The sequence below is a fragment of the Lissotriton vulgaris genome, chromosome 10 (genome assembly GCF_964263255.1).
Source record: "Lissotriton vulgaris chromosome 10, aLisVul1.2, whole genome shotgun sequence".
Lineage (NCBI taxonomy): Eukaryota > Metazoa > Chordata > Amphibia > Caudata > Salamandridae > Lissotriton > Lissotriton vulgaris.
In genome coordinates, this window is record NC_141698.1 from 45,688,414 (window position 1) to 45,714,872 (window position 26,459).

At 42.3% G+C, this 26,459-nt stretch overlaps 1 protein-coding gene across 1 annotated transcript in view; it reads left to right on the top strand.

The window, feature by feature from the left end:
- LOC147684540 (extracellular calcium-sensing receptor-like) overlaps positions 1-20,176 on the top strand; it is a 39,374-nt gene extending 19,198 nt beyond the window's left edge. Inside the window, exons 3-4 of the mRNA XM_086939700.1 lie at positions 18,875-19,684; positions 19,895-20,176. Coding sequence (XP_086795826.1) covers positions 18,875-19,684; positions 19,895-20,176 — 1,092 coding nt within the window. The remainder of the gene's footprint in view (positions 1-18,874; positions 19,685-19,894) is intronic.
- The last annotated feature ends 6,283 nt before the right edge of the window (positions 20,177-26,459 follow it).

The window sequence follows — 26,459 nt, forward strand, 5'->3', positions numbered from 1 at the left end:
AAGTGGGGTATCAGTGAAATCAAACGCCAAAGAAAAGGCTTGTTTTAGTAAAAAGGCCGAATGGTATGATCGGAAGTCAGGGAAGCGAACCCCCCCTTCAGATTTAGGGCGGAGAAGTTTTGGTAAGGAAATTCGGGGTCGCTTATTGTTCCAAAGAAATTTAGAGCAGATGAAGTTTAGTCTATTGAAGTACAATTTAGGAATTTTTACAGGGAGCATGGAGACAGTATATAATATGTGCAGAGAGATCATCATTTTGATGGTGTCTAGGCGGCCCCACCATGAAAGGAAAAGAGGAGACCATGTCTGAAGGAGTGATTGAAGCTTTTGAGTAAGGGAGGTAAAGGTCAGTTTGAGTGTGTCACGTAGGGTGGGGGAAAACCAGATGCCCAGATATTTGATCTTGGAGGGACACCATGCAAAATCGGTGGAATCAAACATATACTGATAACAGGATGAGTTAAGGGGCAGAACTTCTGTTTTGGAAAGGTTAAGTTTATACCCAGAGACTGATGAATAAACAGGGTTGGCCATATAGACCAAAACATCATCAGCATATGCCGAGATTTTTGTCTCAATCGAGGACTGTTTGAATCCCTGGATGAGGGGGTTGGAGCGGATTTTAATAAGGAAGGGCTCAAGACAAAGAATAAAAAGTAACGGGGAGAGGGGACAACCTTGTCTGGTTCCTCTAGATAAGGGGAAAAACTTAGAGAATTGATTATTAACAAAAACACTGGCACGGGCACGGGGAGCAGAGTAGAGGAGTCTAACCAAGGAAATGAAGTGGGGGCCAAAACCAAACCAATGTAAAGCCTTGAACATAAATTGCCAATTAATCCGATCAAACGCTTTCTCTGCGTCTAGGGAAAGGGCAGCGAGAGGAGCCTTGAAACGGTTGCTGTGGGAAATAATATTTGTAAAAACACGGGCATTATCTGCAGCAAGTCTTCCTTTTACAAAGCCAACTTGATCAGTCGAGATTAAAAGAGGTATAAGGGATTCTAGACGGGCAGCTAAAATTTTGGCAAAAATTTTACAGTCGTAATTAATAAGGGATATGGGGCGATAATTTTTGCAAAGGGAATGATCCTTATCCGGTTTAGGAATTATGACTATAAGGGCATCTAAAAATGAACCCGACGCTTTGGCATTTGCAATAAAGGAATTAAAAAGCTGTAAAAGTTGAGGAATAAAAATGGAATGCAAGTTGGCATAAAATTCGATAGGGAGACCATCTGGACCAGGGGCTTTCGCTTTCTTAAGGGAGGTAATAGCCTTGAGTATTTCCTGAGGTGTAATGTCAGTTTCTAATTGTTGAAATTCAATAGGAAGTGATGGAGGGGGGGGAAGGCCTTCAAAGAAACGAGAAAGATCCTCATCTCCAGGCCGTGTGTCATCTGTATATAAGAGTTTATAATAATTATGGAAGACCTGTGCAATATCCTCATCAGAGGAAACCTTGGTATTAGTATCTTCATTAAGAATAGAACCAATTGATTTGCGCTCAGATTTGATTTTAAGGTAATTTGCCAACATTTTACCAGCCTTATTTTGACCCCCATGGAATTTGGATTTAATCTTTAACAGGGTGTTGCAAGCTTCAACTGTGGCAATTTGGTTAAGTTCAGATTTGGCTTTAATAAGGAGTCGGAGAGTGTCAGGGGCCTTGGAAGAGAAGTACGAATGTTCCAGGGTCTTAATGTTAGCGAGTTGGGCAGTGTATTTGGCCCTGTTGATTTTCTTCTTCCTAGATACATAAGAAATTGTAAACCCTCGTAGTGCAGCTTTAAAAGCATCCCAGTTGTTTGAAACTGATGTGTCTTGGGGTTGATTGAGGGAGAAGTACTCAGAAATAAAACTCTTAACTTTAGTCATGAATTCCGAATCAGAGAGAAGGAAAGTGTTAAATTTCCAGCGACTGAAAGAGGTGGTAGTATGGGTCAGGTCAAAAGTAGCATACACAGGTGCATGGTCCGAAAGGAAAATAGAACCAATTTCAGATTTTTGGATAGCAGGGAGAAGAGATTTACTGACCAGAATGTAATCAATTCTGGACCTGGTATGGTGTACATTAGAGTAGAAGGTATATTCGAGTAAATCGGGATTACATGTTTTCCAAACGTCAAAAAGGGGACGGGAGGCAATTGCCGATTGGAAAGCTTTGTGAGTTTTATCCGGTTGGAATTTGGAGGAGGATAATCTATCCGAGAATGGGTCTAACCATTGGTTAAGATCACCAGCTATGACAACATTAGGGCAGTCAATAGAGGAAATGAGGATTTTAATATCATTCCAGAATTTAGGGTCAGGACGGACAGGACCATAGATATTGAGTAGCACCATAGTTTTACTTTGTATAGACACTTTTGACATAACCCAACGTCCCTCAGCATCTGACTGGGAGGATAAAATTTGAACGTCGAGACCTTTACGGAATAAAATAGCAACACCCCCTTTCTTATCAATCGCAGGAGAAAACACTATTTGACCCACCCAAGCCCTTTTGAGTTTCAATGATTCAACATCTGAACAATGCGTTTCTTGGAGAAAAGCAACCTGAGCATTCAATTTGGACAAGTGGGACAATACCTTTTGACGCTTAACTGGGTTGCCAAGACCACGAACATTCCACGTTACGAAGTTACACATGATGGGAGGTAAGGGAGGAGGGTAACAGTTGGTTCCGGTACACTGCAGGTGAGGAACTAAAGGGAGATACAAGGAAGACAAACATATTAGAAATAACCGACAGGCAAATATAGGAGGACAAAATATGAAGGAACAATACAATCCATATACCGAGGTAAAGATAACCATGAGGAATACTAGAGACTACGAGAAAAAAGACAAGAAGGGAAACAAAGAGAAGAACTGAACATGAATGAGCAAGAAATATGCAACATTGGCCTGTGAAAAGGGAGAGAAAGAGAAAAGAGGAAAAGAGAAGGAAACAGCTAAGAAACAGATCAAGGCAAGGATGCCAGACCTGAGAAACAAGAGAAGAGCTAAGTAAAGGAAGCATGGAGACGCCAACGCGGGCGCCTAGCCAGCAGAGCTAGGAAAACGCGGGAAAATAAGTAAGAAATAGTTGAAGAAAAGTGAAAGGTTTTAGCAAGACAGGACAGGGAGGAAACCAGGACAAGGCCACAACAGTCGTCAAGACATTAGAGAAACACTATTGCAAAAAGTGGAAGAAAGTTAGTTTCAGTCATTGGTGTCCATCGTCGGTGAAGAGATGGTGAGAAGATAATCTCGAAGCTTCTGAGGATCCTCAAAGGTACGGGTGCGACCATTATGGGTTATCTTGCAGAGGCAAGGATGAAGAATGCCATATTGGATGTTGAGCTCTCTCATGCGAGGACGTAGATTGAGGAATTCCTTACGGCGTGCATTGGTAGCATTCGAGAGGTCCTGGGATATATAGATGGTGTGGCCTGACCATATGAGGCGACGTTTTGCTCTTGCAGCCTTAAGGACAGTCATTAATTCGGTGAATTCCAGAAACAACAGAATGATTCCTCTGGGTTTGGTCGGGTTGGACGTTGGTCGACCCAGACGGTGTGCACGCTGAATGTTCAGTGGGGTAGATTCAGGTGGAAGATCCAAAAGTTCATATAGGAGTTTGCGGACGAAGGTCACCATGTCGCCCTCCCCATGGGACTCTGGTACACCATAAATTCGAAGGTTGTTTTGCCTGTTACGGTTTTCAAGGTCCTCAGTGTGAAGTTTCAGCTGCTGTATCTCCTTTTCGAGGAGAGGAATTTTTGTGGATACATCCTGGACATCACTAATACGTTGTTCCAGTTGTAGGACTTTGTTTTCCATGACAACCCATCTGTCTTCGATCTGTTTGAGCTTCTCATTAGTCGCCGTCATGAAAGGTTGTAGGCCACGAACCTCTTCCAGAATAGAGTCCAGCACCAGGTTTTGAGAGGTGCGAATTGGGGACGGGGGGTCATTCTTTTGGCGTTTTGGTTTCGTTCCGGTGACAGACGCTCTCACATGGCCTGCGTCCTGAGACATATTGCCAGCAGAGGGGCAAACTAGGAGGACCGCAGGAGTAGAAGCCAAAACAAAAATGCAAAGTAGTAAGACCCTAACCGTAAGTAGGTAAAGAGTACGTGGTACAGGAGGTCGTGGCCGGGGTAACAAGTAGCCCTGGAGAAGCACCAATCTTAATACAGTCGATAGATGTCAAGAGGCACCAATAGGCAGAAATTCACCACCAAAAAGTGAGCCAGGAACACATTGGAGAAGACAGCAGCATAGCGTCCATGGGGAATGGAAACGTGATGGTCACACCATGAGCAGTGGGAGGCTAGTGGTGACAAAAACTAGGGTGCAGCAGAAGTGCGCAGGTATGACCTCAAAATGGCCGCTAGGAGGTAGCGTTAATAGCACTAGGGGCGCTGAGAGGAACTCTGGTGCCAAGAGTCAGATAAGTGCAGAAGACACATGATGCGCAGTAGTTAGGACATACCTCTGTCTGAATACGACCTGTAGCAGCAATACATGAGGAGGGATAATTGCTGGAATCGTCAGAAAAAACGGAGCGCGAGTGCGGCGGCACAAAATGGCGGCCGCTCGCATCCGTGACTGGAAGCCAGACGTTGCAGCTGGAATAGATGCCAAAACGGCGTTTTCAGGCGCCGCTACCGCTTGCAAGGCACGGGGACCATGTTCCGCCGTGCATGGGCAGCGTTTCCCGATGTCCGCAGAAGAAATGTGGGCCGAAATCGAAGGATGACTCCCGCGTCGTCACGGAGCTCAGCCGGGCAGCGCCATCACACGCCGGCGCGTAAGCCACGCCCCAAGCAATCCCCTGCATTCATCAATCTTATTCTGGAGATTGAAAGAAATCGTATTGATTCCCTAATGGCATTGGAAGGCATTGGTCAATAGCCATTTTCTATTTCATAATATTCAACTATAAAGGAGATTTGACGTCTATGAAAGTATTCCTATGCCCGCAGTGAGAAATTGCGTTGTTAGTTGAATGGGGCGTGACTCCTGTTCAAGCAACAACCACAATCCTTGTTAATCCTTGGTGAACTACAAAAGTCACGAAATTAACCTCTGCTTAACTCTCTGGTAGCTTGGCACAAAAGCTATCAGGCTTAACTTGGAGGCAATGTGTAAAGAATTCGTGCAGCGCACAAACAGTTATAAAGTGAAAACAACAAAAAAGTACAATTTCAATTTTGAAAAAATAGAATACTTTTTGTTACATTTTTTGACACCAAAACAACAAAAATCGAATTAGTGGAACCAAAGTTATGAACTATAAAGGTTTAGGGTAACGACAAATGCCGATAGGTTCAAAGCAACAATAGCGGAGATCTGATCTTGCAAAACAGGGTCAAAGTCAAAAAATATGGCTCATCCAGATGGAGCGCAACTTGAATACAAGAAGTTGATTGGTCCTTGTCATTGCTTACCTTTGGACTTAGAAGAAATTTTGAAGAAAAGTGTTCTGAGAAGGGGAAGTTCTGCGGGACAAGGCTGTTGGTGGTGTCCGAAGAGGAGGTGAAGATATCTATATTTTGACTTAAGGGCTTATTTCTGAGGCTGTTTACATTCCTCTTGCATTGCCCATGCAATGTTGTGCAAGAGCAGCGCAACCTTAAAACAGATTATTTTAAGCCACGCAAACCCACTTGCGTGGCTCCAAAAGTCTGGGGTAATGAAACGCAGTGCAAATCACTGTGTAGCGTTGCTCTGCCCTAGGTAGACATTCCATGTGCATTGTTAGTGTGTTCCCATGCAACTCCCATGTATTTTGATGCTTTCCCAGATTTACAAGAACTTGTAAACCTCTGGATGAGTCAAAATCTTATACCTTCCCAAGGGACGCATAACAAAGAGAAATATCTCTATTTCTCCTCATTTCTTCTTCTTTCTATGTGTGCTGCATCGTGTAGCACACAAAGAAAGAGGAATATGCCTTCCAGGATTTTTTGAAAGTCAGTAATCTCCAGTGGGATGAAACTGGATGCTGTAGCCCCTGTGGCGAGGGACCACTTAACAGGATTTGCTGCTATGGAGAAAAACTTAGCGGGAGCTGCAACAAAATCAGCCCGACCAGCAATGCACCTTTGGCAGATAGAGGAGCAGGTTTGTCCCAGTTTCGTTTGGTTGTCGAATCATTTAGCCAAAAAAGTCCTAAGGTTTGTTCTTTGGCTATACAGGCATCTCTGACATCACAACTAAGGGTCCAGGACTTCAGGAGCTCAACTTGGGGGGGTTAGGACTCACATAGGATAGGTCCAGGTGTGGGTTCAAGATGGTGGGAACCTTTTCTATCCCTGAGGCTCTGATCAGGAGGCCAGCAAACTAGCCACTGGAGCTACTCTGGTAGTCCTGGGATCAAGTGATGAAACAGGGCTCAATCAGCAGGGTGGGCCTCCGAGGGCTCAAGGTAGTCTCCATTCACCAAAGCAGTCCTTCCAGGTGCAGAAAAGCAGTCTTGTGGGATATAAAGCAAGCAACAGCAGCAGTCAATCCATTGAGAGTCCTTCCACAGGTCCAGAAAATTTACCGAAGCCTAGGTCTGAGAGTAATACTGTTTATATCTGTTGCCTTTATTTGAAGTAGGAGAAGTTTCTAATGAATTGTGTTTGAGGTGTTTATGGTTTCCAGGCTCCCCTGCCCAGGGTCCTAGCTGGCTGCATGAACCATGCGGGGTTGACAAGTCATTTGTGTGAAGGCAGAGCACACCCTATTCAGTTGCAAGTGGGGCTGTACCAGCTCTGCCCCATCCTGCCAGTTGATGGCCCATCCAGGCACACCAAATCCCTCTACTTTGAGGCTCTCTGGGAACAATAAACAAAGTCTAACTACGTCCTGTCATGTGACCCTGGAGCAGAATGCAGGCACCAAATGCATAGGGTAGAAAAATGCCAACTTTCTTAATCATAGGTTTTAACTTTCTAAATGTGGCATTTTCAAAATTGTTACTTAAAACTGACTTTACCATTAAAGAGGATTTTTAATGATAGTGTCTTACACACCAAACACAAAATATGTACCTGTTGTCCATCAAAGAATAGCACTTAATTAATGTAATAAGGCTAACCATATTGTCCTATGGGAGAGGTAGGCCTCACAGTAGTAAAAAAGAAATGTAAGAGTTTTTCACTAGCATGAAATGTAACATTTATAAGTACATGTACAAACTTTTAACTGCAATTTGCCCTGCACTACAGGCTACTTAAGGCCTACCATATGTGTGGCTAATATGCAGTGAAAGGGGAGTTTAAGGCTTAGCAATGGAGTTATACTGTCAATTCAAATTGACAGTTTAAAAGTGCATTCAGACTGCAATAGGACGCCTGGTGAATGTTAAGTGGCTACTTAAGTGAGTTGCACAATAAGTAGTGCAGGCCCACTAGTAGAATTTAATTTTTCATATCCTGGGTATATGGTATAACACTCTACAAGGAACTTATAAGTATAGTAAATATCCCAATCATGTATAATCCAATTTTACTAAGACTGCTTTGTCCAATTCTTTCCTCTTTCTATGTGTGCTGCATTCAGCAGCAAACATAGAAAGAGGAAATCACCACCATTGATTAATTTTTTGCAGGATTGTGTTCCTTCCTGCACAAAAACAATCACAATCACCCCTAAAAGCAGACACTCTTGCATCATGATGCAATGGGCCTGCACTGGCGTGTGGCAGCCATTTGTGTGCCAACACAGGTGGAAATGGCAGGAATGTGCCATATCAGATAGATACAGTGCATTCCTTTCCTTTTATGTTTCCGTAGGGCAGCGCAGCAGGAGAGCTTGCGGTGCTGCCCTACAACAAAGGATTGTAAAGGAGGCCGTAAGATTAGACAAAACAGAACACCACCTAAAGTCAAATATATCATTGTTTTGCTACAAACAACTGGGCCTCATTTACAATCTTTTGGCATAGGGCAGCACCCTAACCGTTTCTGCTGCGCTGCCCTACATCAAAAGAAGAGGACAGGAATGTGCTGTATCTTTCAGATATTGCATATTCATATCCTTTCACCCTGCTTTGGAGCACAAATGGCTGCCATGCACCAACGCAGGCACCCTTGAGCCATGGTGCAAGAGTGTCCGCGTTTTAGGGGTGATCGCTATTGTGCAGGAAAAGACAACTTCCTGCACAATAACAATCAGTGGAGGCGATCTCCACTGTTTATGTGTGCTAAATGCAGCACACAATGAAAACAGAAAACATAAGTAGAAATGATGTTGTTTCTCCTTTTTTCCCCTCCCCTACGCCATCCTTGGGGAGGCATAGGCTTTCAAAACACGTTTCCAGGTTTGCAAAAGCTTGTAAATCTGGGAATGTGCCAAATGCCATGGGTGCTTGTGGGAAAACCCACTGTTATGCCCATGGCATGCCTCCCTATTTCAGTGTGAGGCAACACAGCTGCCTCAGTCCACATCTGTAAGGCCATGAGAAGCCACGCAGGGTGGCTTACATGGCCTTGTAGATATGCCCCTGCAGTGTGTGCCACTAGGCCACCACTAAAGATGACATTCCAGTAGGACAGGTACCTTGTAAATGAGGCCCTACCATACTAAAGAGAATTTATTTTGAAAACAATATGTTTAACAACTGCTGGACATTTCTTTCAAGGAGAGTCGGCTACCTGACGCATGGAAACAGGCAATGGTTTGACCACTGGGAAAAGACCACAGTGGATGGGAACATTTTAACAAACTTGCGGCCGGTGTCACTGCTACCATATTTCTCCAAAATTGCGGAAAAAGTGGTCAATACACAATTAGAGGGCCTCATAAAGGAAAATAAACATCCCACCCAATCAGGATTCAGGCCAACTTATTCAACAGAGACAGCCCTGCTCTGTGCTACGGAGACGATACGGAAGAGAGTAGATGAAGGACTAACAACTGTGCTGGTCCTATTAGACCTTAGCGCAGTGTTTGATACAGTGTCACATAAGATGCTTATACACCGACTTAAGAGAGGAGGTGCGGGGGGAGCTGCGTTGGACTGGATGGCATCTTACCTTCAAGGATGTAGCTTCCAAGTGGTACAATCTGCAATCACCTCAAAAACCATCAGTAGCACAGGGGGTTTCACAGGGATTAATTTTGATCCCAACTCTTTTTAATTTGTATGTTGCCCCCTTAGCTGATATTATAGAAAAACATGGAGTATCAATTGTGTCGTATGCTGACGATACCCAGCTAGTGGTTACGCTGGCTCGCCGCAAGCAGCTAACAGCTTTGCTGCCTGCCTGAAAGATCTGGCTAGGTGGATGTCAGACAATTGCTTAATTCTAAATGGCAATAAGACTGAGGTGATGATAGTAGGAAATGCTCCATCAATATAGTCGCCGGCATGGTGGCCAACTATGCTTGGCTCAGTCCCAACCCCAAAGTCGGAGGTAAAAAACCTGGGAATATGGATGGATTCAAAACTATCTTTTGCTTCTCAGATCAATAGAACAAGAGGGAAGTGTTTTGGAATCTTGAAAATCCTCAGGAAAATCCTAGACATTCTTCCTCTATCATCAAGAAAAGAGCGGATCCATGCTCTGGTCACAGCAAGACTGGATTATGGGAATGTGCAGTTGCTGGAAGCAACAAAAAGAGAGTTGTAGTCCATCCAGAATGCAGCCGCACGACTTACCCTGAACCTGCCAAGAAGGGCACCCTCGGAAAAGGCAGTAAAGACACTACACTGGTAACCTGTTCAAAAACATATCATATTTAAGGCACTATGTTATAGCCATCGCATCTTGCAATTGAAAGGCCCTACCTATTTGCATAACCTACTGTCTGTATACAAACTAGAACGTCAGTTAAGATCTACAGGAACACATCTGGTAAAAGTCCCTAGGATAAAAAGAGCTTGTATGGGCGCAAGATCATTTAGCTATCTGGCAGCTAAGAGCTGGATGGATTTCCCATGTTCCTCCAGAATGAACCTTTAGAGAAGATCTTCCGTAAGAAGCTGAAAACATAACAATTTTCACAATAGATACATAACTATCTATAAACTGAATAGCAATAATTTTTCTGAGAATTATCAGTGGTAATCAACAGCGCGGGGACAGACCAGCAGGTGTAACCAGGCACTCTATAAATCTAAATAAACTAAACTATGAGTATGTGTTTTTATGGTGGGTTTGTGAATGCTTTCTCCCATTAGTTATCTGCAAGTCACATGTTTTAATCAATCAATCAATCAGTCAAAATGCTTTATTCGACCATGATAATGACAGTCATAAATGCACAAAATATATACAATTAGAGTGAAATTTAAATGATTAAAATTAATAGATTAAAACAGCATGTTTTAATCACGGTGTGTGACGCAAAAGATTACAAATTGGATTATCTCGGTGTGCACTACATGATATCCAGAGATAGACTTCCCAACACTAAAACAGCTTTTATATTAGTTTCTGTCAAAATTTCAACCACGAACTGCAATGTCTATGCAAACATATGTCAGTAGGTAGTAGATTTTGAGCCAAATGTATAAGTCCATTTAATAATAATAAATTCTTTATTGTTTGATTATTTAAAATCTTACAATATTTCCAAATATAAAAAAAGATACATTAAAAGCAATTACATCCTAAAAAAAGTTCGTTAAAATTTCATTGAGCTCATATTTTATAATTTTGTCTCCCAATTTTTTAATTACTAGCATTAAGAACCTTACGAAGGCAGCGTTCATGATTATATCATTTGAGTGAAGACAAATTTTCAGTGGCTGCCTGCATGTCCTTATTCTACGTATATTAAAATGCAATTTAAGTGATGTGCGTCTTTCATTACGGAGTCCTGGACAAATACATAAGAGGTGGACAATATTCTCTTCTCCAGCTTTACAAAGTCTACATATTGTGTCACTCTTAGTTTTTTTCCACGGGGGGAGGTGACTAAGGCCCTGTAGAATTCCAAATCTCGCTTTTAGGAGACATTGTTTACTTTTTTCAGACCAGGGGATTTCCAAGTATTCTTGTACTTTCTTTTTTTGATATCCATTAATTACCGACCATGAATGCTTTTTTTTTTGCAAGAGTATCTTTATCATGTACAAGTGATAGGTGGTTTGTTGTTCGATTTACTATTATTTTAAACGATCCATTGGTTATCGTGTTATTCCAAATTGGCATGATTACAAACTCTTCTATTGCTTCATTAACCGCATCGCTGCGGCGGCTTTTCCCGCTGTGCGCGGCAGATTCGAAATTACCGCGTTACGTGACGAGCTGGCCTTGTCATCCGCGCAGGACAGGTAAGCGCGATGACGAGCCCAGCTCGTCAATAGCCTCGAAGGGGTTAAGATACTTCCATGCAGATGACTTCATATTATTATTTATTTCTTGTCCAGTCCATTTAGCTATTGCAAAGCCATTGATTCACTAAATCACAGGGTATGCAACTGCTTAACTGCTTAATAGATTTTACAAATCTACTAAACACATTTTCCAAAGTTGTGTACCAAAAATAAAATGGGTTTAGAAAAGTATTACGAATTGTAATTATTATGATTTGCAATACTGTGAGACAATGGTTTGTGACAACAATTTGACTTGCAAATCGATAGTTGCCTAACTTCTCAGAGGAGTTCGTCACTCATTCGTTAGTAGAGGAAGGAGTCTAGAATATCACTGTCAAACCTTAAACAAGCTTTCTATAAAAAGTAAATAAAAAAATCTTAAATGCAAACCTGTTTCCATTATGGAAAATTGGCTACATTTTTCAAACAAATACTTTAAACTGTGATGGCATCCAATCACAGTGAGGCGGAATTTGCAACTTACCTCATGAGAATTAATAAAATATGTTGAATTATGACCTACTTGCAATCTGAATTTCAGAATGGACCTATTTATACATAGATCTGTTTAGAAAAGTATTCACTGGTCGCAAATTGTGACCAGCAAATAGTACACCTGGCTCTATTAGAACACACCACCAAAGTAAAGCTATATTGACCACACTATATTTAAGGCTCTACTTTGCTATTTCGTAGCATTCGTATATGTACTGAAAAATATATCTAGATTTACTAAAAGAAAACGTATCTCTGATAGATAATCATAATATAGATATAGACATTAGAAGATTGGATAGTGCCCTGTAGCCAACAATGGAGAGGGAACAAACACACTCACCCCTTACTTAACAATAACTGTTGTCCAGAATAATTTGCTTTATTAAATGCCACAGGGGGTTTGACAATGCATTGCTTGCAAAATCAGTCAGTCAGCCAAAGAAAGCTTTATTTCGGCCGTGGGCTATAAAAACATTAAAAAAACAATGCAAAGCATTTTAGCAAAATACAATACATTATATCATTATTACAACTATATAAATTGTTTCTGTGTTTTTTAGTTGCAACATATCAAGTGAGTGAGCTTTGACTGCATTCTCCAATTAGCTCCCCCATGCCTGCTCGTGGTTCTTTAGCAGGATATAGTGAAATAGTGAAATGCAGGATAAAGTGCAATGTACAAAGGGAAAATTTATAACTTCTGCATTGGGTGAGATAAGAGGGAGCCATGGCACATATTGTAGAAAGTGACTATTACATTTAGAGTTTTAAACACCTATTAGGTACTAAAAGCTTTATCTTTATCTAATATATGTAAAAAGGAATGTTAAAAGACTAGATAAAAACAACAAGATATTTTGAATTAAAAGCTCATCGATGAAGAGTTGATTACGGTGAAGATAAGCATACAATGCAATGTGTGCATACCACATTGTTCTGGTCGGTGCATAATGTAGTGTATATAAGAATTACTGCTAAACTAAGAATTTCCTGTGAGGGTTTTCTCAATAATGGCTCTAAAAGTGCACCACATAAAGAATAAAATCAGCGAGATGGAGAACACAATAGGTGTTTCAGTTTCATACTTAAGGAGCCTAAACGCCTCTGTGCAATGTATACTCCCCATGCTCCTGCACAGTTGTAGTGATCATTGCGACCTAGACTTTCCATAGACGGGACAGAAGAAAAGAACGTGCAAGTCGGTTTCCTCAGCTCGGTCACACCCTGGACACACTAATGTGTGGGAGCCCTGCCACTTGTTGGTAAATGATCGAATCGGGAGAGCCACATGTCTATATTGAAGAAAGAGATTTGTTGCTTTTTTTCCAAGAACCTAGAAGTTAGACAGCCCGGCTTGGGCCCCCGCCATAGTTGGGCCAGTTTGAATTCTCCGTAGGACTCGAGCAGTGCCTTCCTAGAGGCCATAGAACAGATCTCTTCTGGGGCTGTCCACATGTGTTCTCTCCCAATAGCCTGGCAGGTCTTTCTTATATAAGCTAACCAGGGGAGTTTTCCTGCACCATGGAGCCTCATAATGTCCTTCAACTCCTCTTTGTATTCGCCTAATTCGGGTGTGCTCCAAAGGCGTCGCCAAAATAGGAGGGGTCTAGAAGAGACTAGGGGCCAGATGTGGGTAAATCTCACTTACCGATTCATAAATACCGAATTTTACCGATTTTTGCTATTAAATCCTATGGGCCTTGAAGCCCATAGGATTTAATAGCAAATACTGATTCGGTATTTACCGAATCGGTAAAATGTACAGAATCAGTAAATTTACAGATTCTGTCATTTTACCGATTCAGCAAAATTACTGATTCGGTAAAATTACCAAAAATGTAAGTTTTTTTACCCCCTACATCTCCATAGCCCTTTACCCGTCGGAAACGACCGAAAATCTGTATTTTCGTCTGTTTCCGACCGGTAAAGGGCTACCTACATCAGGCCCTAGATCTGCAATAGTGCTAATCCCTAAGTCCATTCTAAGCTGTGTTAATGGAGAGCTAATAGGAAGAGCTAGCAAATGTCTATGAAATTGGTTCTCTGACATTGAAAGGGAGGCAACTGGATGGTGGCCCCATAGTTCTGCCCCATACAGTGCTAGACCCCTAGCCTGTTTCTTATAAATTTCTGCTACAGGACTACCTTGTGTGTGCAGCTCTTGTAGATGTAATGCCTCCCGTGGACTGGGGGAGTTTTAGGTGAGATTTCTTTGTTTGTGTCCCCATTCAATTTTTTTTCAGTTAGAGTGATTCATAAATAGTCAAAAATGGACACCCTCTCTAGGGCCCTTCCATCTAATTAGGGATTTTAGTAGTTCGTAGTGTTGGCGTTAATGATCACATACTTGTTTTTTTGAAGATTAATCTCCAATCCCTGAATATTGCAGAAAGTGCTGAATGCATTTTGCACCATCTGCATGCCCATGGGAGATTAGGAAAGTAAAATCGTATCATACGCAAACATAAGAGCGGGAATTTTGCGGTTTGCTAGCCTGGGTGCGTCAATATCGTTCCCCTCCAAAAGAGATTCAATCAGGCCGTTTATGAAAAGGGAAAAGAGTGTCGAGGGAAGGGGAAGAAAGTTCACAATTTTTACCATTACCTATTCATGCATAGTTATCTTGGTGAAGGTGCTTCAGCTTGTAGCAGAGATATTCTGGAACTCCTAGGTCAAGAAGTATACTCCACAGTTGATCCTGCTGAACTAAGTCAAAAGCGGATTTAAGATCCACGAATGTGAGAAAGAGGCTGCCACCCTCTAGAACCACAGTTTTCCAGTGGATTAGTTGCAATCAAAAAATCTGATCAATAGTACAGGTCTTGGCCCTGAACCCTGCTTGTAGGGGTGTTAGTACGTTGTTCTCTTCTATCCAAAATGACACGCGCCCCAGGAGTATGCGTGCACATTTTGTTTGACTGACATCTAGGAGGCTTATGGGGCGGTAGTTCTTTGGGTAAAGTGTTGAGCCATTTTTGTAGATAGGAATAATTTCTGCCCCCTGCCCATGTAGAGGGCAGCGCCATACCTTGCAAAACGGCATTTAATAGTGACCACATGTAGGGTGCCAAGACTGAGGGCTTGGAGCTAAATAAGTCACCAGGGATCTTATCCAGCCCCCGCGCTTTAGCTGGAAGTAACTTGCCCAGTGCCTCTGTAATCTCCTTTATTGTGCAGAGTGGTGCACCTAGGTTTGGCAACTCCAAATCTATAGTGTTTGTTTCCACCCTACCCTCTTCCTCTGTTGACTTTGAATATAAAGATTTAAAATGGGCTCTCCAGACTTCTTCCCCTAAGTTTGCGCTATGGCCAGTTTGCCTTTGGATTTCCCTGTCTTAACTAAGTTCCAAAAGGCTCTCATGTCGTGTTTGTCCAGTGCTGGGTTTTTTTCTTCACACTTTTCACTTTCCCAGATGCTTTTGGCTTTAGCTATAGTATTTTTGTAGTGCATCCTACTTTCCTTGGTGCGTGCCCTATCGTTCGTTCTAATGGAAGTTAGAAGGGCTTACTTGGCTTCCTTACAGTGTTTATTGAACCATGGGCGCCTTGGTTTGGAATTCGACCTAGGCCTTTTGCTATTATGAAAAAAAAGGTGCCAGGACAAAGAGCAAATCCTGATGATTTTTTGTAATTCTCGTTTGGGAAGGTAAGGTGCCGCTGGTCACAGAAAGTTGGAACGCCGCTTCAAGAAGGGGAGAATTTGTTGGTATACGGAGGCCACCTTGTCCTGTGATTGTGCTAGTTCCCCCAGCGTACTCTCCTCCCTCCTTCAGCCAATATTAAGCTGGAGTAGGATTTTGAGGATGCACTATAAAGACTTTCAACTAGCGGAGGTGATAATTCTAGAACCTGAGAATTGTGGTCACTTTTATGGCGAGAGCCCTGTGCCAAAGTCTTACATCCATTAAAATGTAATCTAGAATTGATGCCTGCCGAAGTCTATTGAAGATACCATTCCCGGGACTATCGGAAGGCAATCAACGATTACAGGTCCTCAGTGAGTGGCTTAGTGTAAGTGCAATCATTTGTATTACCAGAGGAGTCGATGTCCGTGTTGGTGCAATGTTGGGCTCTGGAATTGCCCAAACTAAATCCTCCTCACGTGTGATGCTTGTAGGCAAGTCATTCAGGGGCTCGTATTGACAATTAAAATCACCACCTAGGATGACCCAGAAATTCTCCGGTATAGTTGGGAAAAATGAAGTCAGGCAGTCAAGAGTATGGGAATATTGCCCATAGCCTACTGGCCGAGAGTAAACATTAATTATAGCAATCCAAATAGAGTTAGGAAAGAAGAGAAGGACACACAAAATTTAAAGAGAAGAAGTCTCTATCTGTTTGGCCATATAGTCCAAGCGCACTCCAACCCAGGTGCACAGGCCCCAAGAGGGACTCCCGCTAGCCCGCTGGACTGCTGGAATACAATACGATGCATAGCTCACTCTATGTGTGTCTGCCCTTGTCCATGTTTCCTGGAACATGCTTAGTTCGTGTTGATCTATGAATGCCCCCCAATCTGGGAGATCCAGTTTTGAGTTGAGTCCTGCTATGTTCCAAGACAATATTCACGTGCTACGCAGTCCTACTGTAGTAGCTAAAGGAGCCTGGGGGTGGGACTAGCCCTTATTTGAGCCTGTTGTATGCCTATGAGCCCTACCCCTCCCCCGGGGCTGCATTCGTTTGCCAAGTTTGGGTTACTAGGTAGGATAAAGGTGGAGTCTAACGGGCTGGTTTCAGATACCTGCTCCATGTCACTGTTCTGCTTTCCATATCCATCCTTTTCCACTGGCCCACCCTGATACAAATATCTCATTCTAATCTTGTAGTTATCCCTGGGCCATTCATGGAAGTGGCTAGTAGGCCTTAGTCAGTCTACTGAGTCTAGAGGGCTAAATCTGTTGGCGACGGGGAGGTTGTATATCAATGACATGGGATGGTCCCAGCCTATTAGTGGCATGGGGCCACCCTGATCACTCATTCCCCAATTATTGGCCATTTTTCCCACATTAAGTAGCAGTATCCTAGGAGGGTGGATGTATCCAAGGGGCAGGGTAATGATACCCTGATACCCCCAGCCTCCCTAGGATAGCCCCAATCCAGAATGTATTGGACAGCCCGGGTGTCTATAAAGTTGATGACTATGCAGTCCCCGGCTAAGTCCTTTTGCTTCCACGCCAGCCAGCTATTCCTGCATGTAAGTATGATTTTATTTAGATCTTTGTAGGGGAAATGTCTATGGGATGTATGTCATGACAACGCGGGCTTTACCCAGCGCTGCTATTACGACTTGAGATGTAGGCGCTGGATTGTCGAATAGTTTATTTTCTATCCCAAATCCAGCCCACGTTACAGTAGGGAAGGTGTTGGAATAGAAAATAAAACTGTTCCTTTACCAACAGCGCCCTCCAGCGCAAGTCGTTGTAACGACTTCCATGTAAAAGCAGCGTCGTAATGGCAGCGCGGGCTATAGCCTGAATTGTCATGGCTGTTTACCATGTCTATGTTTGGTTAACTAATGTATACATTTATTTTCGAGTTCAAAGTGGGATTCCCCTTGCCCCCTTTCCAACTTGGGTACTCCGGCTAGCACAATGATGTAGGGAGTAGAGGCTGGGGGCAAGTTAATACATGGTAATGTGGACTGGGTTTCCCTGTATTTTATATGTGCAGGAGTCCTCTCACAGACCTCTTTGGTTTTGCTAGCTTGTTGTAGGTCTAGTGGACCTGTTGTGGTTGGTGGTATCCTGTTTACAGGTTTCAGGGGGAGGCCAACTGGAAGGCCTCTGTTGGGTATTGGCTAGGTCCAGGCTCTGTGGGGGAGGTGTTCTGGATGAGGGAACTGCATTCCTGTGAGTAACTATGTTAGGGCTAGCGGGGAAGGTCAATGTATCTAAAGCTGTTGTAGCTACTTTGTTTGGGTGAAGGGCCAGCTCTGTAACAAGAGATTTTGTGGTGTCAGTTGCAATAAGAATAACATCTGCTTTACCCACCCAATGGTCCACCAATGATGATAAATTATCAGTTTGAGCCGTTAGAGCATCAAGTTTGTCTTTTACCTCCGCTCAAAAATGTGCTTTAAGGTCCAACACCAGTTTAGACACCCACAGGGGTTGCTCTGAGGTCACCTGTGGCTGATCGCCTGTTTCTGGTTCCCCCAGAGTTTTGTTTGATGACGTGTCAGGTGCTTGTTTGATCCACTTGGCTCCCTTGTGTGTGGTGTTGTGTTACTGTTTCTGTGTCCCCCCCTTTCTTCTTTCCACCGCTCCCTAAAGGAGTCTTCGGAGCATAACCCGCTCCTGTCTAGGCTCGTGTCCTTGGGGGCTCTGGGTCTGGGATCATGATGAGTGCTGGGGATGGAGACACGGACCGAAATCAGAAGGAGTGGGGCTTGGGGCTAAAATCGGTGTTAGTGAGAGACCCCTCTCTGTGTGCTCAATTTCAGTGGAAATCTGTCTTAGTTTGCAAAAGACATTTGTCTCACGAGAAATGGGGATGGCCCAGCCCAGTCTCTTCCGGTTTTGGATGGGTGCAATCATCTTGCCCTGGCACGCCCGCGCGCGTCCTGCACAGCGGGAGCACACTGCTGTTTTCAAGCGCCCCCAGGCGCTGCCGACCCACATGTGCGCCTCCTGGCGCTTAGGCTGCAAGTAATTGCAGTCCCGCTGTGCTGGTCCCGGTGCGGTCAGTAAGGCTCTGGAAAATGCCCACAAAGTGATGGTGTGCACATGAAGGTGCAAGTGCTGTCTGTGTGTGTATTCTTGCACAGAAATTCTACTTGAAGCAAATCTGTCTTAGTTAGCAAAAGACATTTGTCTCACAAGTGTTCAACATTCATAGGCCCAATATAGAGGGCATGTTTTGAGTATTATGTACATCATTTAACAACAGTAATTGTATGGCAAGTAGAAATGTGTAGATATCCCTTATCTTTGCCTTATGTATTGAGATCAAAGAATGGCATTCATTGACCAATTGCAGGAACACACTTTAGGGTAAGTATGCATTAGTGACTTTCTGATTATCAGAATCTGAACCTGAACAACTCAATCCTTCACCTCCTCTAAGCAGATCAGCTATGCTGCAGCACTTCCTACCCTGAATGATAAAGTCCACTTCCCATCTTTCCTTCGGACGGTGACCAGCGCTGATGCCCAGCCTCTGGCACTAGTGCAGCTTCTGCTCCACTTTGGTTGGACGTGGATAGGAATCCTGATCTCCAACAATGACATTTGCCTCCATGGCAGCCAAATTCTGAAGCGAGAAGCAGAAAAGAGGCAGATCTGCATTGAGTTCTTTGAGACTTTACCAACAGATGCCAGCCGCGCCTCCTTGGACCATACCATAGGAGTACTGTACAGATCCACAGCTACAGTTATTATCTGCTACACCTTCGAACAGCATATCATCCCAATTCTGAAAGGTATATCTTTGCTGGGGGTCTCTAACAAAATCTGGATTGGCATTACAAGTTTGATGTCTGCATCAATGTTTGCCATACAGGATTTAGGACAACTGCTAAATGGCACATTGGGATTGGCAGAGTACAACAGAGAAATCCCTGGGTTTAAAGAACTTTTCCATGACATTTATCCATCTTCAAACGTGGCAGACATTTCCTTGATACGGTTCTGGGGGCATGTACTGAACTGCTCCAGGATAGAGGATCATAACAGTGAAAAACCAGCAGATGGGTTCAGACCTTGCATTGGGATGGAACATCCTGATGATTCAGTGCCTTGTGGCAGATTTACCTTTGCTGCCTATAATGCAGTCTATCTTTTGGCACAAGCCTTGGATGATCTTATTTCTTGCAAACCTCAGGAAGGTCCATTTGCCAACAGATCTTGTGCAGCTCCTCAGAGCTTTCAGCCATGGCAGGTGAGGGCACTGGCACATTGATACATACCTTAGAATACTTTACTTTTTTTAATGTCAGTTCAAGTTTATTTGTTTTGAGAATGTGTGAGATGAGCATGTTGGTCTTTTTCGACTTACCCTGTTGTAGTACATGAATTGCTCACTAGTTTAACCATGTAAAATAAATATGGTAGTACTCTTTCTAACCACATGTTTTGTTTTGTAAGACAGATCTTGCACTATCTGAAGAATGTCCAAAAGAGGAACTTTGCAGAGGAAAATACTTTCTTTGATGCATTTGGAGATCCTCCACCCTTATTTGATCTAATTTACTGGCACACAACTTCCAAAAACACCAGCAGCTTTGAGAAAGTTGGCACTTACGATGGCGGACGTCCACCAGGCCACCAACTCACCATCAACAACAGTGCCATCTACTGGGGTGGAAAGTACACTGGGGTCAGCATCTACACAATCATTATTAGCAGTCATATTGTATTATTAGAACATTAGGAGTCATATGTTCATTGTGAGTTTGAGAGTTTGTAAAGTCAGTGCTATGCAAAGTGCATTTATGTTTAAATATATATATATATATATATATATATATATATATATATATATATATATATATATATATATATATATATATATATTCCCTTTATTTATAGAGTGCTTAAAACCAAAGTGAAATGCAGGAGCTCCACTGTAGTGTCTCCACTAATAGCACTATATAGCTTGAGATCCCCTCCTCCATGGCAGATCGTCACTGATTTCGGAATAATCACGAAGGAGGTAGTTGCTTTGAAGGCAGAGGGGTTGGCTGAATGGGGCCTATGCCGTTTTGATCCCAACAGTCAAAAACTCCAAAAACAGTATCATTCAATCTTCCTGCCTTTTGAGGGATGGTGGTCCCTTTAAGGCAAATCTAGTGGCAGCAACCTGTCACCAAGATGATGGAGCAAAGGTTTATATGACTTAGTGGCTCTGTGACAGATGGGCTTCCATGGCCCAGTTGAGTCACCATCAGTGGAAATCAGCAACCCCCCCCACCCCCCCACCCCCAGTTCTTTTTTGGGGGTGGTACTGCACGGTTGGTGGGGCTGGTAAACCACCATTTAGTGGTAGTTCACGTCCACCTACAAACTCTAAACCTTAAAAATAACCCAAGTGATTGTGCTGGATCTGCCTGTAAATTAGGGATCATATTTACAAAACTAACAAGCACTGCAGCGCCGCACCCAAAGTTGCAGAGCTGAGCTGCACAACAGGGGGAGAGCAGGAAAGCACTATATCTACAGAGATATGGCATTCTCCTCCTCTGTCCTTGGCACTTGACCACAATCAGGCAGCGGCACCATACACATACCTTTGCACCAAAGGTTTCTGTGCCAGTCTAGATTCAGTTTTGTATTGAAAGTGTACCCTTCCAGTAGAAAATACTATGGGTAGACTAACTTTAACACTTTTGCCATTTCGAAAGTTTGCTGTATAGTGCAGCACACATGAAAATAGGGAAAGATTATGAGAAATACAAGCATTTCTCATTGTTAAAGCTTTCTTTCAAGCTTTTTATTGTTAGTGGATATGGTTTTGCATCAAAACCCCAGGTGGTTGCACAGAAACATACATGTTCCAACCATGGAACGCCCCCTTGATGCAGTTACACAAAAGCAAACGTTTGCACTAGTTCACATTACTTTTTTTTACAAAGCAAAGCTAATATAATTTTGCATTGGTTTGTAAATCCTGAAAAGGATTTTGCTTCAGGTCTGTGTTACAAAAGTAATGCAAACCTGTCACAGAACTTTCATAAATTATTGATGACAGAACCGTGCAAAAGGACGAGTGGCAATTCTAAAGGCGATGCATGGAATCCGATCCATGCAGCATCAGCAATGCCTTGGTTCAGATCCACGCGGCAAAGGCAATGAGTCAGTTCTGATCCAAGCAGCAGATGAGGTGCGTTGGTTCTTATCCACGCAGCAGAAGCGATTTGTTGGTTTGACAGCGGTTGCATTGGTTCCAATGGAACAAGAACCTTAGGCCCAATTCCAAAGTCCAGGACTGGGCTAGCACCGTGTGGCAGGGCAGACTCACAGATGGTGCGGCAGCAGGGGGACTGGAAGTATTTTATGTCCCTGAAGCTTCAGATCAGGAGGCCAGCCAGCTAGCCCTTGGAGTCACTCTAGGTTCAGGTGATGCAGGTGCAGTCCTTCTCACCCAGGCAGGGGAACAGCAGGCAGCAAGATTCAAATCAAAGCAATATTGCTGCAAAGCAGAAATCCAGGAGGGTGGCAGTCTTTCAACAGCCGAGTAGTCCTTCCAGGCAGAGTCTTCACATGTGCAGAAGTGTACTGAGGTGATGATGTCAGAGGTCCATTACTTATACCCAGTTGATCCTTTGATGTAGGGTAGACTTCAAAGACAGGTCTTTGAAGTGCACAGAGGTCCTCAGTTCCTGCCTGGCACTAGACTCACTACAGGGGGGTATACAGTCCCCCTTTTGTGGAGACAAGACACAGCCTATTACGGTGTAAGTGAGGGTAGGTCCAGCTCCTCCCACCCATTCTCTCAGGATGGCCCATCAAGTCACACCTAAGCTTCAATGTGTGGCTGCCTAGGGGGAATACACAAAGCCCAGCTGTCACTCACCCTAGATTGATCTTACACAGGTAACAGGCACCAAATGTCTAAAGTAAGAAAATGTATGAGTGTGGGTACTGCACTCTGTATTTATATTTTTGACAAGATTAATCCGGTACGAGTGCTACCTTTGATTAGTGCCTGCAACACTTAGCAAAACATGTATTTAGCCTGGCACCTAAAGGCTGCCAGGGCTCTAGGGTGCACTCTTAATTGAGTAAACTCTTAGTAAGCTTTCAACATTCAACTTATTCTTTATTCCATTGTTTATATGTTGTGTTTCACCTATGCCTCAAACAAATTCAAATAATATTCATCTTTTTCAAAATTAAGTACATCGCATCACAGTCTGATCAAACAGAAAATACAATACAAAAATACATCAACCCAATGCATTTCGGGACCATTAGGCCCCTTCGTCAGGGGTCTACGTAAACATACATAAGGGAAAAAAGGTTAGTAAAGAAGAAAGAAAAATAAAGGAAAAAGAGAACAAGAAAACTCGTTACTCTCAATGCTTAGAGGTTTCACAGTTATTTTAACACTGAATCATTTACAGTTTCTTAATTTAATGAGATTATTACTCTCTTCATTTAACTTTGGGAGCTATTTTACTGCACAAAGTGAGTTACATTCACATTAGTTTATTTGAGATATATGATTAAATGAGTGCTACGCTTTATGTTAAGCCTGCCTACCGTTATTCAGAAGTTAATCTTGTTGGTATGCAGCTTGCCTATAGAGAAAAAAATAATAATTGTGGGGTAACTTACTGCACCATTTAATTAAACAATATCAAAAATGTGTCATATTACACCTTTGCGGTTACCTTACGAGCCTATGTGTGGTACGTCGGTCTCGCTTCTGTGCTCAGGACAAATAAAACTTTTCTGGTAAGAAAAGGAACCAAATTAAAATCTGGTTTGTGAAAAAATGTTTGTTCATTATATTCATAATGAGCCATTGTTTACCTCTTAATGAAGTATTAACTACGCCTTTCTTCTCTTTGTGTGACCAGCTCACAACAACCTATTGGAAAGTTGAAGAAGCTTATTTTAGTATAACTTGAAGCTCCAGCACGCTATCTAACAACACACTCGCTAGCAGTTTGGTAATTGCTAGCGTGTCTATGTAAACAATTAAAGACAGCTTCTACCTGCGGTCCTAGGCGTGGACGCTTCGGTTCCGCAGTCTGTGTTGGCAGCGTGGTCTGTAAAAATACGAACCACGTATTAGAAGGTTGTTACCGGCGAAGCCGAAAAACATGCTCAAAGGCATTTTGTCTTTTAAATAAAACGCTCACGCGTCTTACCGATATGCTCATTCAGCACTCTGTCCTGCTGGGTTCTGTGCTCGGTAGCTTCTTGCCGTCCAAGGACTCGAAGTCCTACGTCTATATTGGTCGTCAGTGTTTGCATGAAAATAAATGAAGGACTAGCGTATCTTTTTGAAGCGGCCATCTTTGAGAGTCTTAAAGCATATGTGCTCGTAACTTCGGATCGTATTACGTGTTTTGGGCAATTTTAATGGCTATTAATTATTTGGTCGCGAGCAGAAAAATATTAATCTAAAGCAAAGACAAATGAGTAGTGAAGGAAAAAAAGAATTCAGAGAAGTAATCATTTGTTATTATGAAAAATAACATACCAATTTAAAAGACAATTGTTATGCAACACTCATATATACACAAAAGATTTTTATATATGCCTGCCTATTTACAATCTGAACCATATATGGTTGTTCTATAAGAGTTATCTTATGATCATATATTTCTATGTGTTTTTTCTAAAACTTTGTACGTGTGTTTTATTACTCAATTCATCGCGGTGCCTGAATTCTCAGGGTATCAGATCTGGCCTTATTATATGACTGTTTAAAGGAAACATATAATTTCCATTTTATCATTAAGCCCGAAAGGGACCAGTGTCTGTAACCTCCGTATCCAGTAAGCTTCTCGCTGGAGTAGGGTCTTTGCGTTATCAAAACCTAGTTTTTGTGGGACTTGTTCAACTATTTGGAATCTCAACTGAGCAATTGAGTGTCTATGTTCAGTCCAATGCTGTGCCAGTGGGGACGTAGTGTTCTTAAGTCTTATGCGACTTTTGTGCTCCGTTAACCTCACTTTTATTTTTCTATCTGTTTTTCCTACGTATAGGAGTCCACATGGGCATTTGATGGTATAAATCACATGTTCAGAATTGCAGGTGGTGTTATGCCTTAGTTGGATTTGTTCGCCGGTTCTTGGGTGTAGGATTACGCTCCCTGTTATTACATTGTTGCAGTTTTTGCAATTGTGACATTTTGTTGTGCCTTTGTAAGTTGTTGGTCCAATGTCTTCCTTGGGTCTATTAGGTTTACTGAGCATTTCTTTGAGGTTCTGGGCCCTTTTGTAGGCGAATAGAGGTTGTTCACTGAAGAGAGAACCAAAGTCTTTTTCAGCTTGTAAAATTTCCCATCTTTTGTTGACTATTTTCTTAATCTCCCAAGATGCTGTAGAATATTTTGTCACGAATACCATCCTTTTATTTGTTTTCTTGGGTTTTTTTTTGCAATAGTTCATCTCTCGGAATAGTTTTGATTTTTTCAACATGTGCCTCTAAAAGTTTTCTTGGGTATCCTCTTTCCAAATACCTTTGTTTTTGTTCATCAATAGTTTTGTCACAAATCTCTGAATTTGACGTAATTCTCTTTATCCGCATGAACTGCGACACAGGTAAGTTGTTAATTAAACTTGCAGGATGGAAGCTCCCATATAATAACGCGTTGTTTTTGTCTGTGGGTTTTTTATAGACACTTGTGTGTATGGACTCATTTTTGATTTCAACTAGAACATCTAAAAATGGCAGAGCTTCAGTGCTCATGTTGTATGTGAATTGAATTCATGGATCAATGGTATTCAAATCTTGAATATTTTCAATGAGTTTAGCCTGTGATTCTTTCCAAATTATAAAGATGTCGTCTATGTATCTTTTGTAGTAGACCAAGCCTACTTGCCACTCTGGATGTTTCAAAACATGATCATCTTCAAATTTCGCCATAAAAACATTGGCATAGATACAGGCCCCAGGAAAACCCATGGCTGTACCATTCAATTGTAGAAAGAAATCCTTTTGCCAAGTGAAATAGCTATTTTCTAGACAAAACTCCAACAGTTGGATAACCATGCATTTGACTTCTTCTGGCTTTTCTCCCTTTTGCAGAGCCCATTCCATGGCTTCTAGACCCTGTTTGTGCGGTATAGATGTGTACAATGCTGTGACGTCTATTGTACAGATGGTCCATTCACTTGCTGATTTAGCATCAATAGTTTTGAGATTTCTTAAAAAATCAGAAGTGTCCTCCAAATATGTGGGCCATTGCTGTATAAACGACTGCATGTGGCTGTCAATGAATATACCTAAGTTCTCGAATATTGAAGAACAACCAGACACTATAGGTCTGAATGGTGGGTTGTGCAAATCTTTATGTATTTTTGGCAAGAAGTAAATTCTCGGCCTCCTTGGATAGATTTGTCTCAGATAACGCTTGACTGTTGGGTTGATCCAATTTAATTCTTCAGCTTTATTTAGTATTTTGTCCAAAGTTTGCGCTATCATTGTAGTCGGATCATTATTCAACTTAGCATATGTTGTTGCGTCATTTACATGCTCTGTGCCTTTTTGTTGATAGAATGTAGAATCCATTATCACGAGACCCCCTCCTTTGTCTGCTTTCTGGATAGTGATTGCAGGATTTTTGGCTAATGTTTGCAAAGCACTATATTCAGCCTTGGTTAGATTATTCAGTTTCCTTTTAAAGTGTATTTTGCTTAGATCCGCCTTGACTAGTGTTTCAAAGGTGTCAAGTGTTTTGTGTGAAATAGGAGCTAAAAAAGTGCTCTTTGGTTTGAACTTGATGTCTTCGTTGTCCTCAGTTTGTATCGGATTTATCATCGTGAAAAAATGCTTGAGCCTTAATGAACGCATGAATTTAAAAAACGCAACTTCTGTTTCTAGCTCATTCGTTTGGTAGGTGCTTACAAATGATGTTCCTTTGTTCAGTAGATCTTTCTCAAAAGGCGTCAAAGGATACTCAGATATATTTATCACGAGGCTTTGGTCTGACTCCTTAAGCTCGCTTTCCTTTGTTTTTCCTTTTCCTTTTCCTCGTC